At 39.2% G+C, this 18438-nt stretch overlaps 1 protein-coding gene across 1 annotated transcript in view; it reads right to left on the bottom strand.

The window, feature by feature from the left end:
• The window catches only part of L3MBTL4 (L3MBTL histone methyl-lysine binding protein 4), a 272867-nt gene that overhangs the window by 231471 nt on the left and 22958 nt on the right, over window positions 1-18438 (bottom strand). Inside the window, 7 exon segments of the mRNA XM_060200807.1 lie at window positions 7143-7172; window positions 7175-7212; window positions 8248-8402; window positions 10829-10831; window positions 11371-11459; window positions 14247-14382; window positions 16012-16116. Coding sequence (XP_060056790.1) covers window positions 7143-7172; window positions 7175-7212; window positions 8248-8402; window positions 10829-10831; window positions 11371-11459; window positions 14247-14382; window positions 16012-16116 — 556 coding nt within the window.

The following is an 18438-nucleotide window of genomic DNA, read 5'->3' as shown; positions in this document are numbered from 1 at the left end:
TGTTTTCGCTTTAGTTTTCCTTTCCAGGAAAAGGTATTTAAATATATTTCTCAGTTCTACTGCTTACTTCTGCATTTTGTAAGTATTTTATGTGGTTATTTTAATCGAGCCTGCTTCTTGCTCCTTTCTCCTTCAGATTTACTTTGTAGTTGTCTTGACAGAAAGAATCAGAAGCAGACTTCATTTCATTTCATTTCATTTCATAACAAAAGTATTATTTCTATGACCTTAACACTGTTGCCCCTCAATAAACCTGTAGACATTCTAGAAAATCTTTCATAAGATACTGTTTTTCTCACATTTTATAAAAATGATCACAATTATAATATGTAATGAATATCTTTATTCTAGAAAGTTACTGAAAAGACATTCTAATTGGTTAATATATACTGTCACTTAAGATATACTAATAATGTCTAATTTACCACACACGAGTGCTAGAATGCCATCTGGCTGTATAATTATTGCTTTGGGAACTTTCATGTTCCTTTTAAAAATTTTTATTATTATTTATTTTCCCTTTTGTTGCCCTTGTTTTGTTGTTGTAGTTATTGTTGTTGTTGTTGATGTCGTTGTTATTGGATAGGACAGAGAGAAATGGAGAGAAGAGGGGAAGACAGAGAGGGGGAGAGAAAGACAGACACCTGCAGACCTGCTTCACCGCCTCTGAAGCGACTCCCCTGCAGGTGGGAAGCCGGGGGCTCGAACCGGGATCCTTACGCCAGTCCTTGTGCTTTGCGCCACCTCCGCTTAACCCGCAGTGCTACCGACCGACTCCCTCATGTTCCTTTTTGATGTAAAATTGCATCAACAACTTTTCAGAAACACCTAAGTATAAACTTACTTGGACATATGCTTTTGGTTTGCCTGATTGATTGATTTCATTGCTAGGGCTCAGTGCCTGAAAGATGAATCCAGTGCTGCTGGTGGCCATTTTGTTCTTTTGATTGATTTGATTTGATTTGATAGGATCGACAGAAGTCAAGAGGGGGAAGGGACATAGAGAGGAAAAAAAAGAAAGAAAGACACCTACAACATTGCTTCTCTACTCATGATATTTCTCCCCTGCATGTGTGGTCCAGTGGCTTGAACCCAGGTCCCTGTGCTAGGTCTACAGTCCCTAACTTAACCCAGTGCAGAGAATATGAAAGGCTTAAGGAGATGGGGTACTAGTCTCTGTTTCTATACCTCTCATTCTCTCAGTAACTATCTTTACAGAAAAACACACTAGGAATTTTGTTTCTATATTTTTCTTTCAGTCTCACTACATAATATTCTACCAAGCAATAAATCTTCATTAATTTATTGGATTCCAAAATCAAGAGGGTAGAGGGAGATAGAGAAGGAGAAAGACTGAGAGACACCTGCAGCCCTGCTTCACCACTTGTGAAACTTCTTCCCCTACAGGTGGGGACCAGGGGCTTAAACTTGGGTCCTGGCGCACTGAAATGTGAGCGCTTAGCCAGGTGCGCCACTACCTGACCCCACCAAGTAAGATTTTATGACTAACTTAACAATCCTTGCATGCTATGCCTTACCATTATTTGTTATAAATTCAACTCCAAGCTATGCTTCATAATTAGCTGACATTTTATTTTCAATAATTAATAATTTAAAAAACAAGCATGCAAAAATCATAGCTAAATTATCTGAGAGATTTTTATGAGACCATTGGTAGTTGGGGAGGGGTGGTAGGTTGTGGGCACAGAATTTTAGTGAAGGGTATGGGCATGAAAATATACCCCTGAAATCTTATAGTGTATAAACCACTGTGAAATCACTAATAATAAGACAATACCACCTTCCCAATCCATTTATGAGGCCACCATCATGTGGATATTAAAACCAAAGAAATGTAAAACCAATACCCATCACAGAAATAACCATTCAAATCAACAAACTAGGGGCCAGGCTGTGGTCTGGTGCACATACTACTAAAGTCAAGAACCGAGAATGGAGCCACCTCTCCACCTGCAGAGGGATGCTTCATGCAAGGTGAAGAAGGTTTGCAGGTGTCTCAAGTTTCCTCTGTCCTATCTAATAAAAATTAGAAGGAAGGAAGGAAGGAAGGAAGGAAGGGAGGGAGGGAGGGAGGGAGGGAGGAAGGAAGGAAGGAAGGAAGGGAAGGAAGAAAAAAGAAGGGGGAGAGAGAGAGAGGAAGTTAGTAAAGGTAAAAAAGAAAAAAAATGTCTGCTGGAGCAATGGATTCATACAGCTGGCACTGAGCCCCAGAGATAATGCTGGCAGAAAAAAAAATTATAAGGAGTTCACATCCAGCAAAAAGAGTAAAAGAGAGCAGAGCGGTAAGGCTTCCTTCAGTGTGCTGGGAGCCAGGCTTCAGTGTGTGTCACACACAGGGCAAAGCAGCAGACTATCTAGGAGCTGTGCCACTGACCCTCACAGCCATTTTTTCACATAACACTGTTCAGAAAATGACAAGACAAACTGCAGACTGAGAAAAAAATTCTTGAAACAGAATTCCGTCTTGAATATACCGAGACCTTTCAAAACTCAGTGGCAATTAAAAAATAATAAATGGACAAAAGAATTTGGGCACTTTGCCCAGGAAGAGCTGTGAGCAGCAAATACACATAATACTACAATAATATCTAATATCATTAGTCATCAGGGAAATGCAGGGATCACTACACCCCTGCAGAAAGAAGGGCATTTAAAAACCTTGCAAGTGCTGGCATGGATACAAATTCACTAGGACTCACATGGTTATTTATAATATTTTATTTATTTATTAATGAGATGGAGAGGGAGAGAGAGAGGAAGAGAGAGAGAAGGGAAACCAGATGTCACTCTGGTACATGTGCTGCCAGGTATCAAACTCAGGATCTCATGCTTGAGGGTCCTACACCTTATCCACTGCACCAACTCCTGGACCATGGACTCACATATTTTTGTTAGTAATATAAAATTATGGAAGTCAGATAAAACATAATTTCACAGATCTTTATAAACCTAACACCCACAAATATCACTTGTAGATATTTACCAAAGAGATGTTTATATTAAAGCAAATGTCTACTTCACATTTATTAGTAACAGAAACTGGGAGTGACTCAAATATACAGGAATGGATTAACTTTTTTAAAAAATCACCGTATGTTTGTGAAATGAACACTTATTAACAATGAAAAGGAACTATCTACAGGTAAGCACAACAGTGATGTACCTTGAAAAGCATTAAGTCAGATGACAGAAGACAGGGCAGAAATGTTGTGAGCAAAACAGCTGCGCGTTACATAACATTAAGAAAGAGGTGAATGAACCATTAATCACTTCCATGTTTGGGGGTTTGTTAGTAGAAAAATCAATGAACTAGAAAGGAAAGATAGAATTTGGCGGGAAATCAAAATATACCATTATGTGAATAAAAATTCACTGAACTAGCTGTTATCAACTGGTCACTGAGTATGAATTTTGCCTTATATGAATTTTGCTTTATGTAAATTATACCACAATGAACTATTTTTTAAAGAAAGGGTAGGTACATTTCTATAATAACAAAATCCAAAGAAAAATTAAGAAATTCTGAAGTCATATGAAAATTAATTAAAAAAATTTTTTTTATCTTTATTTATTACACAGAAACACCAGAAATCAAGAGGGAAGGGTGAGAGAGAAGGGAGACAGAGAGAGACCTGCAGCCCTGCTTCACCACTTGCAAAGCTTTCCCCTTGCACGAGGGGGACCAGGGACTCAAACCTGGGACCTTGCGCATAGTAATGCATGTGCTTAACCAGGTATACCACCACCTGCCCCCATGAAAATTCAATATTCATTCATAAAATACAATAAAAGGGAACTTCCAGGAAATTGACTGGAAAATTAAAAAAAAAATTGAAGATTAGTTCAGGATTGGTTTCTTCCAAATGCTAGAAATTTCAGAAAGATACAACAGAATAAAGAGAAGGAAAGAATATTATGTTAAGCAATTTCCCAGAAATTAAGGAAGAAAACTCCCAAGACTGGAAGAGTTCACAGAGCGCTAAACGGAGAAAAAGACCCTTTGGGGTTTTCTGTGTATGTTCATGTGTCATCTGCCTCCTAGATTAACTGCCCTGTATAAGCAGGACAATGATATGTTGCACAATAGTAGTGAATGTGATGAAGTCGTTCAAATTTCTGGAAAGAATTTAGAAAATTCATTTTTTTTCATTTGTTGTACAGACAATGAGATTAACACAGCACCAGGAGACAAAGCAGTTGACCCAGTAACTGAATATATCTGTGAAGTCTACTGAGAACAAGCTAAATAAAAACAACAAAAAAAAAACTATTCAAAAATAGTTTTTCAATAGTTTTCACTAGAAAAATGGGGGAAATGAGTCAGGTGGTGGCACACTTGGTTAAGTGCACATGGCATAATGCACAAGGACCCAGGTTCAAGCCCCTGACCCCCCACCTGCATGGGGAAAGCTTTGAGAGTGGTGAAGAAGGGCTGCAGGTGTCCCTTTTTCTCTCTTCATCTTTATCACCCCTTTCCCTCTCCATTTCCAACTGTCTCTACCCAATAAATAAAGAGATAGCACAGAAAACTAAAGAAAAAAAATGAGGGATAGGACCTTGCCTTCAACTTGGATGAACAACGGGAGAGAATGTTCCATCCTCTGAAGAAAGGCTGAAGAACATACTCTCTCTCTCTATATATATAACATACCTGAGGGAAGATGGGTCCTGATATAGGGGTAGCTTGGAATGTTCTTAATCATGACCACAGAATGTGAGGTCAGATCTACAGGGATGCAGAGGTCACATAGGCTCCTAAGCTGAATACAGGCCCCAGGTCAGATCAAATCAGTGGGGTTTTACAGTCAACATTATTCATACACCTTTCCCATATTAGGGAGCTACTCTCTTCCCTGATCCAGCTTTCTGGTCCTTCTGCCAGCCATGACATCATCTCCCCAGACAATAACTAGGATCCACCTGCATATCAGATGTCAGGCTCAGGAAAAAAAAAAAAAACTAGTAAAACCACAGGCCCTTTGGAATATAACTAAAATATGCCTACTAGCTATCTATAGAATGGAGACACCCCCTCAACTCTTCATCTGCACTACTCCAACCTTTAGGTTCATGATTAGTCAACAACTTATTTGGCTTTATATGTTAACTCTCTTTTCAGCCACCAGGTTCCAGATGCTACCATGATGCTAACCAGACTTCCCTGGACAGACAACCCCACTGATATGTCCTGGAGCTCCGCTTCCCCACAGCCCCATCCTACTAGGGAAAGAGAGAGACAGGCTGGGAGTATGGATCAACCTTTCAACACCCATGTTCAGCAGGGAAGCAATGACAGAAGCCAGACCTTCCACCCTCTGCATCCCACAATGACCCTGGGTCCATACTCCCAGAGGGATAGAGAATGGGAAAGCTATCAGGGGAGGGGGTGGGGTATGGAGATCTGGTGGTGGGGATTGTGTGGAGTTGTACCCCTCTTATCCTATGGTTTTATCAGTGTTTCCTTTTTATAAATAATTTTTTTTTAAATGAGGGAATGTATGTGTCATCAGACACACCAATTCAGACCAGAATCTGTGAAATGTCACAACAATTTTGCTTCACTTTAAGTGTTATTCTAAAGTTAGCTTCAGTAAGTTTTAAACACAATTTTGAAGCTCTATGTATTTGCCTTGTTGAATGTGCAATTCCAATGATCCGTGGATCACATTTCGTTATTTTTATTTCAGATACTGAGAGCAAGAAATACAGAGACAGAGAGAGGAGAGACATCCCAGCAGCACTCTAGCAACTGAGGGCTTCCCAGCGAGCCATCAAGCTGGCTCCATATGGTACCGGGGCCTGACTCTGTCCTCATGCACGGCGAGGTGTACACCCTACGAAGCGAGCTATCTCCGAGATCCAAGGCAATTTCATATGCATCGTATCAAAATTATTTGGGAAAATATTATATATTGCATAAAACTTTTTAAATAGGGAGTCGGGCAGTAGCACAGCGGGTTAAGTGCACGTGGCACAAAGCACAAGGGCAGGCATTTAAGGATCCCAGTTCAAGCCCCCAGCTCCCCACCTGCAGGGGAGTCTCTTCACAGGCAGTGAAGCAGGTCTGCAGGTGTCTGTCTTTCTCTCCCCCTCTCTGTCTTCCCCTCCTCACTCCATTGCTCTCTGCCCTATCCAACAATGACGACACCAATAATAACAACAATAATAACTACAACAATGAAACAACAAGGGCAACAAAAGGAAATAAATATATATTTTTAAAAAACTTTGTAAATAGGTTGTGAGGTTTTGTTTGGTTTATTGATGATTTTTAGCTTTTATGTGTTTCACTGAGTCAAAGAATTTGATGACAAAATACTTGTGTTCTTCTGTAGTATGTGAAAAATATTTTTTAAAAATAGCAAAATTATAGAGCTATTTCAATTAAAATCTAAATATCAATTAGACTCCAGAATGACACATTCTTGACACTATTACGTATCTTCTCGAACATTTTCATTAAGTGAGAATAGATTCATTCTAGAACATTTGCTTTAAAAATATTGATATTTCAAGGCACTATTTATAATTTATTTTGACATCAGGAAGAAAAATATTTTATGCATTAAGTCACTAAATATGTCCTAGTATTCCTGGAAAGAGATAAATAACCAGGGAGAGTTTCTATCTCTGTGATTCACTGTAATGAAATTGGTTCGGTGAAGGGGTTTAGTACATCTAGAGATTCCTTATTATTACTCACCTCTTAGATTTCTACATTTAACTTCAAAGCTAAGTATATTTAATCATCTTATGGTTTGCTTAATGAATTTATATAATTTCCAACATAGATTATGAGTAGTAAATGGTTTGTTTTAAGCACGGATCCACAGAAATCACACTCATCTTATAGAAAATGAATCTTAGATTTTTTTTTTTAAATGGATACCTAACACAGCTTTCTAAGTACAGCACGGTGTCATGGTGTCATCATGCAGCAAGTCAGAGTAGATTTCAAACAGTTTGAGTCACTTGGTGATCAACAGAACTCCACATAGTACATAGTACATAGCACACATCTTTTACTGGTGTGCTTTGCAAAAATACAAAAATAAAAATAAGAATGGGCATTCTTAGTCAAGCAGGAATGACTTCAAAGAAAACCTAGCCAGTCCACTCACCATGGGGTGCTATCAGAGTTATTCCGTTCACCAACCAACTGGCTGGACATAAGGACTATTTACATCACACCTACAAAACAGGTTTCTCATTTAGATCCTGTGTTCCTCAGTGTCAGAGAAACAGTCCAAGCATAATAGTCATTCAGGAATAATAGGCGATACTATGGATATTACTACATCATAGCTAAATTATAATCTTATTTCTACAGAGCATTTCTACAGAGTAGTTTGTAGTGCTGTCTTTTATAAACCTAAGTGACTGAACTACAATCTTACATAAAACCTTCCTGAAGTCTACAAGTCTCTGAAAAAGCGCTGGGTAAGGATGCGAACTGCCAGTGAGTAAATATTTTAATAAACTACTTCTTGCCAGCAGAAAGGGAATTTCAACAGGACAGCCTAGTCAAACACCACATGACAACCTACCCTCCCTCAACTTTCCAAAGAACCCAGACTATTCCACCGGAAACACATACAACATTACTGTATGTTCTGCTCCTTGGCTGAAAGGGGAAAAAAAAAGTGGATCCCCTTCACATACTTAAAGAACAACAGCCTCGAGGAGGGACTTGTTGGTTATTCAGGACATGATGTAAAGAAATGCTACTATTATTTTTGCCACAACCTTACCCACATGTCAGGTTTGTACCCAGAAAACCCTTTTTAACTAAGGCAATGTTAGTTTAATGGCTTTGTAGCATACTTTTTCTCTGCTCCTCACCGGCTTTGAAATAATTCACTCCATTCTCCTGGAATCTTCCCTTTTAAAAAGATGACAGGCTGAGTTCAACATTTTTCAGAGAAAAACACTGCAAGTTCTCAACTCTCTCCTTTTTTTTTTTTAAACAGAAATGCTTCCCTTTCAAACTAGACACAATATGGTGCCCTGAACTAGTCAGATTATTTCAGATGAGGTCTCATTAAGTAACCTTTTCAAGGCAGGAGAAAAACTTTCTTGGACTCTTTGATTTCAACAATTCATACAGCAAAGAAAGTAATGCAATTCCTTGAGATAGGGGGAGAGCAGGGGCAACTACAGCACTGGAAAGAAAGTCTCAACACCAAACATGAACACACAGAAGTAAAATGCAGAACGGAATCTCACCAGTAGTCGTAACTATCACCCCAGTTGTCAAAGTGTACTCGTAAGCGATCTTCAACAATATCTGCTATGGTTGCCACACACACCAGGGAAGGGTTCTTCTTGTCGATGGCCTCGAGCTTCACTCCAACCTGAAATTCTCTAGGCACTGGTCCATTCTGACACAGCACCAGAAAGAAGAAGCACAGAAAGAAAGAAGGACACCGGATGGAACTGAGCCACTATCTAAACTTTTGTGAAGCTTACCAGCAGCAACACTTAACCCTCCAGGGCAAAACCAGAAAATGCAAGTCAAAATAGTTTCACAAAGTGCTAGAAAGTCTGCAGTCATAACAGAGATTAGGGAAACTAACTTGAACTTGGTACTTTACTCTTTTGTTGTACAGGTAGACTTTCCTTTTTTAAAAAAGATTTTTTTTTTTTACATAGTAACTGAATAATGATGAACAAGATTGTAAGATCACAGGGGTACAATTCCACACAGTTCCCACCACCAGAGTTCCATGTCACATCCCCTACGTTGGAAGTTTCCCTATTCTTTATCCCTCTGGGAGTATGGACCCAGGTCATTATGGGGAGCAGAAGGTGGGAGCTCTAGCTTCTGTAATTGCTTCCCCACTGGACCTGGGCGTTGGCAGGTTGCTCCATACTCCCAGCCTGTCTCTCTCTTTCCCTAGTGGGGTGGGGCTCTGGGGAAGTGAGATGCTGGGATTTTTCCCTTTTCCTTGCCATTTCCCCCATCACTGTTTCAAGTCATCTGTATTAATTTTAAAATATAATCTTTACTGATTGCTTGAGTATCAAATGATGTCCTCTGCTCTCCATAAGCTTTTGAATAATTTCAAAATAGCACTACTTTGCAAAGCAGTAAAGATACCTTATACTCTTGGGCAGCAAAATTATCATTTTCTTTTTTCTTTCTTTCTTTTTTTTTTTTTTTTTGCCTCCAGGGTTATTGCTGGGGCTCAGTGCCTGCACCATGAATCCACTGCTCCTGGAGGCCATTTTTCCCCTTTTGTTGCCCTTGTTGTGGTTATTATTGTTGATGTCGTTCGTTGTTGGATGGGACAGAGAGAAATGGAGAGAGGAGGGGAAGACAGAGAGAGGAAGAGAAAGATAGACACCTGCAGACCTGTTTCACCGCCTGGGAAGCAACTCCCCTACAGGTGGGGAGCCGGGGGCTCGAACCGGGATCCCTACGCCAGTCCTTGCGCTTGGCCCCACTTGCGCCCAACCCACTGCACTACCGCCTGACCCCCCAAAATTATCATTTTCTTTGACCCAGTCAGAAAATAGTTAAGAGTTCCAATATTTTTTTAAAATGCACTAGTCTGTAAATAATAGTTGAAAGCCCAAATTCACTTTTTTAGTATCTGCACATAGGTTCTTACTTTAAAAAGTACTATGGACTATGATTTACTTTGACAAAGCTCTACTTTGTTTTAGTTTTATGTATTTATTAATGATTTAATACTAATTTACAAACTTGTAAGATAAAAGGGGTGTAATTCCACACTGTCCCCACAACCAGAGTTCTGTGTCCTCTCCCCCTCCATTGGAAACTATAGTATTTCTCCAAGGTCACTGATATGGGCTGACTATATCTATCAGTAAATCTATAAAAATCTATCTATATCATATTTCCTTTTTTTTACGTGGCCCTGTCTTCACTTCCTAAGTCACTCCTATACCTATTACTATTTCCCAGTGGCTTTCCTTTATTCCTCTTCTCTTTCCTTTATTCCTCTTCTCAGATAAGAGAAACCATGCCAGGCTTCCTCTGGTGTTTTCCAGCTTCACTTCCCTTTCACTGATGGTTTTAAAAAAAGGTTCATGGTTAGTCAACAATGTGCTCTGCTTTATATCTTAACTTTCTCTCAGTCACCAGGTTCCAGATGCTACCATGATGCCAACCGGACTTCCCTGGGTATACAACCCCACCAATGTGTCCTGGAGCTCCGCTTCCCCAGAGCCCTGCCCCACTAGGGAAAGAGAGAGGCAGACTGGGAGTATGGATTGACCTGTCAACACCCATGTTCAGCAGGGAAGCAATTACAGAAGCCAGACCTTCCACCCTCTGCATCCCACAATGACCCTGGGTCCATACTCCCAGAGGGATAAAGAATAGGAAAGCTATCAGGGGAGGGGATGGGATACAGAGTTCTGGTGGTGGGAACTGTGTGGAGTTGTACCCCTCTTATCCTATGGTCTTGTCAATGTTTTAAATTTATAAATAAAAAAATTAAAAAAAAACAAGATGCCTGCTGACAAATGATAAAACTCTACTTTGTATATAGCGATAATGAGCCAGAAATACCTTTCCTATCTGGGGATTACAAGAGGGGTTTTTCTTTACTTACTCACTACAAATTTGATTTCTGTTTTTCTATATGATTTTCTGTTTCTCTATACTTTTTACCCATTTTTCCATACTCTTTTTGGTTTTTTAATACATTTTTAAAAAAGCAAATTTGTATTTCTAGAACACTCTTTCCATAATACTGTTCTATGGGAAAAGACTCAGTAATTGTGTAACACTTATTTCTAAATCAGAACAACGAAGCCTCAATAAGCAGAGGTGAACAGGCTAAATACAGCAGCCGAGCCTGAAGACAGCAGGGCCGACGCAATTCGAGACTTTCTGCGCCCTCCTCTGCTGTGTGGCTTTAGTGTCTGCCCGGAGAGGCTGTTAGGCTGCTGAGAAGGCAGAAGGAATCATGGTGTTCTCTGCCCACTTCCTTACACATCCCTCAATTCTGCATGAACTATCCTCATCTGACTGTCATTTAAGATGCACCTGTGTTGGGTATAGTCAAGTTTTACCTGATGTACCTACTGGTCTCAAAACTAAGTTTAGATAACTAACTTTTGCTAAAAGGAGAAAGTACTTATCAAAGGCACTCAAATTTTAGTCGGCTATCAAGTTTTCGATTCTCTCCAATTTAACTGAGATGCTGAACTGTACATTGAAAAGGATATCAAGCTTTTCCCACAGGAAAATAACAAATTAAAAGTAAAATCATAAGAAGCTAAGAATTCTGGAAAGATTCACATACAACATTGTTATCCAAAAGAAATTTAAATTCAAAGATAAATCTGGTTTATACTAAAGAAGAAATGACTAACAGAACTGCTTCTGAGTAATTTCTTTGGAGCATTTTGCAATTTGCAAGCCTTCAAGTAATTCATCCAAACAAACTGATCTTTTCTATAACCTAAAAAAAAAAAAGTCATTCAAAATTTCCACAACATATAACCATGTTTTTATTAAGTACATCATTCTGGAACTTACTTAGTCTTCCATGGAGTTAACTTCCTCTTTTCAGACCTCAAAATATTTATATTAACATCTCCAATTTGTTACAATGCTTTTCACAACCACTGATGGTGACTTCTCCGTATGGATAGTATTGCCTACGAAAGTTCTGATTTATTGAGACTATTAAATTAGTATTTTGGTGGCATGACGAAATCCTCATCTTTTTAAACTGTGTATAAAAAAGCCTTGAGTCCACCATCACCATGCCTGAAGAAACCAAGAAGGGGGAGTCAGGTGGTGGCTCAACTGGTTGAGCACACAGTTAACAGTATGAAGGACCCAGGTTCAAGCCTCCCAGTCCCCACCTGCAGGGAGGAAGTTTTGCAAATGGTGAAGCAGGGCTGCAGGTGTCTCTCTGTCTCTCTCCCTACTTCTAATTTCCCTCTTGATTTTTGGTCTCTATCCAATAAATAAAAATAATAATAATAAAAAGAAGCCAAGATGTACCACCACAATTTACGATGCCAGACACAAGGAGGAGAGGGAATCTAAAATCTCACCTTTAAAAATCCTAAGACCGTCTGGCAATTCTAGGTTTGGATTCTTGACAGGTTTGTATGATTTCTGCATTTAAAATGTTCTCCTATGTACTTATCTTAAAAGAGAAAACTAAATTTGAAAAAAAAAAAAAAAAGCTTTCTCATGGGGCTGAGTGGTGGTATGCCCAGAGAATGCACCAAATATCCTATGGGAAGGCCAGTTCAGGGACCCTGTCCCCATCTGCAGAAGAGAAGCTTCACAGACCTCATCACAGAAGTGCTGTGCTGAGTATCTCTCCTCACAGTCTCTCCTATTTCTCTGTCTCTAACCCTCTATCAAAAAAAAAAAAAAGCTTCTGCAAAAAAAGATATCCTTCTGCTATAAGATTTGTGAATATTTCCTGACAGAACGTAACTCTTAGAATCAATATTTGTGAATATTTACTGATAGAACGTAACTCTTAGAATCAATATTTGTGAATATTTACTGATAGAATGTAACTCTTAGAATAAATATTTGCGAATATTTCCTGATAGAACGTAACTCGTAGAACTCTTAGAATGTAACTCTTAGAATAAATATTAAATTCCTTGATTCACCTTCAGGCTCATGGCTGTATTTCTTCCAAGATCAGACAAGACTGGGCATGTTCAGGATGGTAGGGCCATAGCTTTTTCTCTAACTTCTCTATCAGGGGAGGGGATTGCATACATAGTTCTGGTGGTGGGAATTGTGTGGAGTTGTACCCCTCTTATCCTATGGTCTTGTCAATATTTCAAATTTATAAATAAAAAAAACAAGATGCCTGCTGACAAATGATAAAACTCTACTTTGTAGATAGCAATAATGAGCCTTTCCTATCTGGGGATTACAAGAGGGGTTTTTCTTTACTTACTCACTACAAATTTGATTTCTGTTTTTCTATACGCTTTTCTGTTTCTCTATACTTTTTTCCCGTTTTCTATACTCTTTTTGGTTTTTTTTATACATTGCTTTTTTTCCCCAGCCATATCAACTGATGTGCTTATGATTCTTCAAATATACCAAGCACTCTGGTCCCAGGAATTTACTCCCAGCTTTCTCTCTGCTAAGTTTGGTACCAGGAGAGGTAAAGAACAAACACCTCATCACAGACCCTTGCAAGCATCAACCCGGCTTTGACCTAGCACATTATGATTGGGCCCTCCTCAATCGCTATCGAACAGGCCATGGCCGGTGCGCCGCTATGTTCCATCGCTGGGGAGCCAGAGATGACCCGAACTGCCCCTGTGGCTCCAGACAGACTATGACCCACAGAGTCAACGACTGCCACCTCTCCAGATTCAAAGGAGGTCTCGAAACTTGACATCAGGCTCAACCTGACGCTGTTGACTGGCTACGGAAGAAGGGCAAACGCTAGAAGAAGAAGTTACACTGCTGAGCCTCTCTTTATCCTGTCTTTCAGGTGACCGACTGACTCTCAGGCCTTCCTTCAACTCATCACGTGAAAGCATATGAGACCATTCCAACCCTGTCAGTGCTTTGACATGACATGTTTTTCTCCTCTGTACAATGAAATACCCATGAAGATAGAGACAGATTTTTTTTTTTCATTACTAAATCCCAAAAGCCTGTTTATAACCTAGGCTCTAAAGCAACCTACTGCAGAATGAGTCTGAGAGTAGAATTCATGAAATCCAGGAATCCTTTAAGAAATCCTGTATTTAGTCTTAGAAACATGTACATCCCGACAGACCCTGAGTTGATACTAAGAGTAAAAAGACTGGCTACTAGCTCAAAAAGTATCGAGTAGACATGAGATACTGAGATCCAAGCAAGAAACTTTAGTGTTTCCTAGTTTTTAGTTTGCTGTTTTGCATGATTCTCTTTTGGGGAAGGAAAAACATGCAGGAATCAGGTTTTCTCCCCTAATGGTTAAGTGCAGTCTTTCATTTCAACCATGATTTAAACATTAGTTTCTTTGTTTTTATAGGCTTAATAAATTTTCTGTAAAATAAAATGCTCTCATAAATTCTACCAGACACACCATCAGAATATGTGACCTAAATTTTCCTTGATGCTTTTATTTATTTACTTATTCCTAAGAATCCTGCCCTTGCCATCTGTGAACCAAACACTCTATTTGGAAATCAAGTCACAGCAGGCTCTTCCATTAGCATTTCACAAACTCTCCTTAAGATAAAATCTTTCTACCCCAGCTTACCCTTAGGAATGTGCAGTTCATGCTTGGTCTTTTCACACCACCCTATGGGACGGATGTTAGGGGAGCCAGCATTGCTCCAAAAATCTTAGCAGCTTAAGTAACCATCAAAATGAAGTCTGAGTCGATAACCACACACCTGCAAAAAGGAATATTTGCAATCGTGTGTCACACATTACGTGTGACGCATCTGATGTGCACACACAACTAGCAAAATATTCCTACATTCTCTTAAGGCCGTCAACAAGTATGAACCAATGATTCTATATATATATTCCCTTTTGTTGCGTTGCCCTTGTTTTATTGTTGTAGTTATTATTGTTGTTGGATAGGACAGAGAGAAATGGAGAGAGGAGGGGAAGACAGAGAAGGGGAGAAAAAGTCAGACACCTGCAGACCTGCTTCACCGCCTGTGAAGCGACTCCCCTGCAGGTGGGGAGCCGGGGGCTCAAACCGGGATCCTTCCGCCAGTCCTTGCACTTTGCGCCACGTGCACTTAACCCATTGTGCTACCACCTGACTCCCATGAACTAATTATTCTACTTAAATAGGTTTGTATCAGAATAAATTTGCAGGTGATATCTGAAGCAGACATAATATACAACAGTTACTCAGCCTTGGAACTTGAAAGCAGTTGACATACTATTTATTGGCACACTCATTTATTAATTTAAAACCCTTTGGATATCATTTTCAAGAAACCCTACTTCCTGCTGTCTCACTTGGAATCATATCCTAATTCAGTGTAAGCAAAATTACAAAACTGGGTCTGGCTTTATTTCAACTTTAACATATGGATGCAGCATATTTGAAAAAGGAACTTAAATAATCTGAGAAGTAGGTACTGTAGACATATTATGCAAACTTAATAGCTGTGATCGAATCAGAAAGTTAAGAGAATAATATTTTCTATACTTGATGTCATTAAAAATGTAGAGAATGTATCAGTCGTATAGAAAGTTTACTAAGCAGTACATTAACAAACCATTTGATTGCATCAATTATATTTATTAGCCTATATAGGTTTCAAAAACACATATTTATTTAAAAGTAATTATTAAATATAACTATTTTAATATATTTCTCAGTAGTTCAATAAAACTTTAATAATTGTGTCTAAGAGATAAAAACATTGTGGTATTCAGTGATTGCTATTAGCCTCACCTGAACACTCCTGCTAATAAAGTCAAAAGTAACTGCCAGGGGGTCGGGCGGTGGTGTAATGGGTTAAGCACATGTGGCGCAAAGTGCAGGGACCAGCCTAAGGATGCTGGTTCGAGCCCCGGCTCCCCACCTGCAGGGGAGTCGCTTCACAGGCGGTGAAGCAGGTCTGCAGGTGTCTGTCTTTCTCTCCCCCTCTCTCTCTGTCTTCCCCTCCTCTCTCCATTTCTCTCTGTCCTATCCAACAACAAACAACATCAACAATGGCAATAGAGGCTACAACAACAAGGGCAACAAAAGGGGGAAAGATGGCCTCCAGGAGCGGTGGATCCATGGTGCAGGCACCGAGCCCAGCAATCACCCTGGAGGGAAAAAAAAATTAACTGCCAGTAATGAAGTATTTCTTAGAAAATTCATCTTCAGAGGAGAAAATATTCATTAAGAAATACATTTCACCAGTCACTAACTAAAATAAACATGTGACCTACTGGGACCTGTTTTTAACAGAAAGTACTCAAATTTATTACTGTCCTGGAAAACAAGAACAAAAGCAAAACAAAACACCTTAGTCTCTCTGCAATAAGGGAAAGACAATACCATCTCTTACCTCGGCTACATAAAGCACACAAAATAGAGATTGATGTCGAGGATCAATGCCTTCTAATCTCATTCCAATCTGAAAACCATTCTCCTGCTCCGGAAAGGATTGATCCTATAAAATAAAATGATTCATAATATTAGCCACTACAATATTTTCATAATATGACATTAGTGCAGCTATTCATACAATCAAGAACTTCCCAGACATTTCAAAAGTTCAATAACCGCCACAGAAAGAAAGATTCACTTAGATATTTGAAAGTTAGCAATGGCTTGATTATTTACAGTGGTTACAAATAGTTCCTCTCCAGTCTACCCTGTGAACTTCCTGTTTTAAGTATTTTTTTTATTTATTGCACAGAGACAGAGAGAAATTGAGAGGGGATGAGGTAGAGAGAGAGAGAGAGAAATACTTGTTTCACCACTCATGAAGCTTTCTATCTGCAGGTGGGGACCAGAGACTTGAACCAGGGTCCTTGAGCACTGTAATGTGTGCACTTAACCAGGTGCGCCACCTCCTGGGCCCGTTTACTCATTGTGTCCATCCTTCCTTTCTTCAAGATTCTGTCTTCTGGAAAAAATCCTTTGTTAATTACGACAGTCAATCCCCCGTTTGTTACTTGGAGATGGATTGTCAATGTGTTTATGATTATGATTCTATTAGAAGGAGTATTCTTTTTATGTAGAAAATACATTGAGGGGCCTGGTGGTGGCACAGCTGGTTAAGTGCACACATTACAGTGCTCAAGGACCCAGGTTCAAGTCCCTGGTCCCCACCTGCAGGGAGAAAGCTTCACAAGCAGTGAAGCAGCTCTGCAAGTCTCTCTCTCTCTCTCTCTCTACCTTCCCTCTAAATTTCTCTCTGCCCTATCAAATAAAGAAAGTTTAAAGAGACAGATTTTTCTAAAAGATTTTCTAAATAGAATTTTCTATTAAAAAAACAAAATACATTGTTTGATTTCCTGTATAGTTTGCACCTCTAGATAACAAGATCCCTTAAAAGCTAAAATTACAAAGATATTTGTCTTGGGCACTCGATACAGTTTTTGAACTGCCTATTGAAATCTCCAATGCACTTAAATCGAGTTTTCCTATGGTGCAGGCAGTGGTTTGCTTTCTCACACTAGAAAAATTAGAAGCTTTGGAATACAGCGTATGACCACTGCAATGACATCATTTTTGTTTCACGATGTTGTCATACACTTGTGGCTTTGTTCCTGCTCTATTTCTGGCCTTGTGATTCTGGTGATGGAAATATTTTCCAGCTAAGCGTGTCATTTCCTATGAGTCTTCCTAGCTCCAGAGCAATCTTTACATCTTGTTTTTTCTAGTTCAAAAACTAGTCATTCTTCATTGAATAAAAATTCATTTTATTTTTTTTCTAGTGGCCTTAAAATTTTAATTGTAATTTAAAGAGCATTACATTATAAACCTAGAGCTTCTTTAAATATTCTATTTAATTGGATATATATAGTTGTTTCTTTATTAGTGATTTATTATTGATTTACAAAATTATGAGATAACATGGGTATAATTCCACACCATTCAACCACCAAAATTTTGTGTCACCATCCTCTCCATTGGAAACTACAGCAGTTCTCCCAAGGTTACAGATATAAACTGTCTATTATTTCTTTTTTAAAATTTTTTTAAATATTTATTTTATTTATTTATTCCCTTTTGTTGCCCTTGTTTGATTGTTGTAGTTGCTAAATAGGACAGAGAGAGGAGGGGGAAGACAGAGAGAAGGAGAGAAAGACAGACACCTGCAGACCTGCTCCACCACCTGTGAGGTGACTCCCCTGCAGTTGGGGAGACAGGGCTCGAACTGGGATCGTTACACCAGTTCTTGTGCTTTGCGCCACGTGCGCTTAACCCGCTGCACTACAGCCTGACTCCCGCTGACTATTATTTCTATAGCTATCTATCTCTTGTTACACATATTAGGCAATTTTTTTCTATGGTCCTGCCTCTATTCCTTTCTTTTCTTCTTCTTTTTTTAAAATTTAGTTTATTTGTAAAATAGAAAATATCAACAGAACCATAGAATAAGACTGGTGAAATTACACACAATTCCCACCCCCAGAACTCCGTATCCCATTCCCTCCCCTGATAGCTTTCCTAGTCTTTATCCCTCTGGGAGTATGGGCCCAGGGTCATTGTGGGATGCAGAAGGTGGAGTCTGGCTTCTGTACTTGCTTCTCCGACAGCGATGGGCGCTGACAGGCTGTTCCATACTTCCAGCTTGTAGTATAATTTTATTTAATCAAAATATCTTCAATATTTTACATAAACATAGAATGGTTTCTACTTTTTAATATTTGTTGTCATTACAAATAATATCTTTTAGCGGGTCGGGCGGTAACACAGTGGGTTAAGAGCACACGGTGCAAAATCCAAGGAACTGCTTAAGGATCCTGGTTCGAGACCCCCC

This window comes from Erinaceus europaeus, chromosome 10, assembly GCF_950295315.1.
Source record: "Erinaceus europaeus chromosome 10, mEriEur2.1, whole genome shotgun sequence".
In the NCBI taxonomy this organism is placed as follows: Eukaryota; Metazoa; Chordata; class Mammalia; order Eulipotyphla; family Erinaceidae; genus Erinaceus; species Erinaceus europaeus.
Note: the sequence above shows the minus strand (reverse complement) of the source record. Positions and strands in the feature narration are given on the sequence as shown.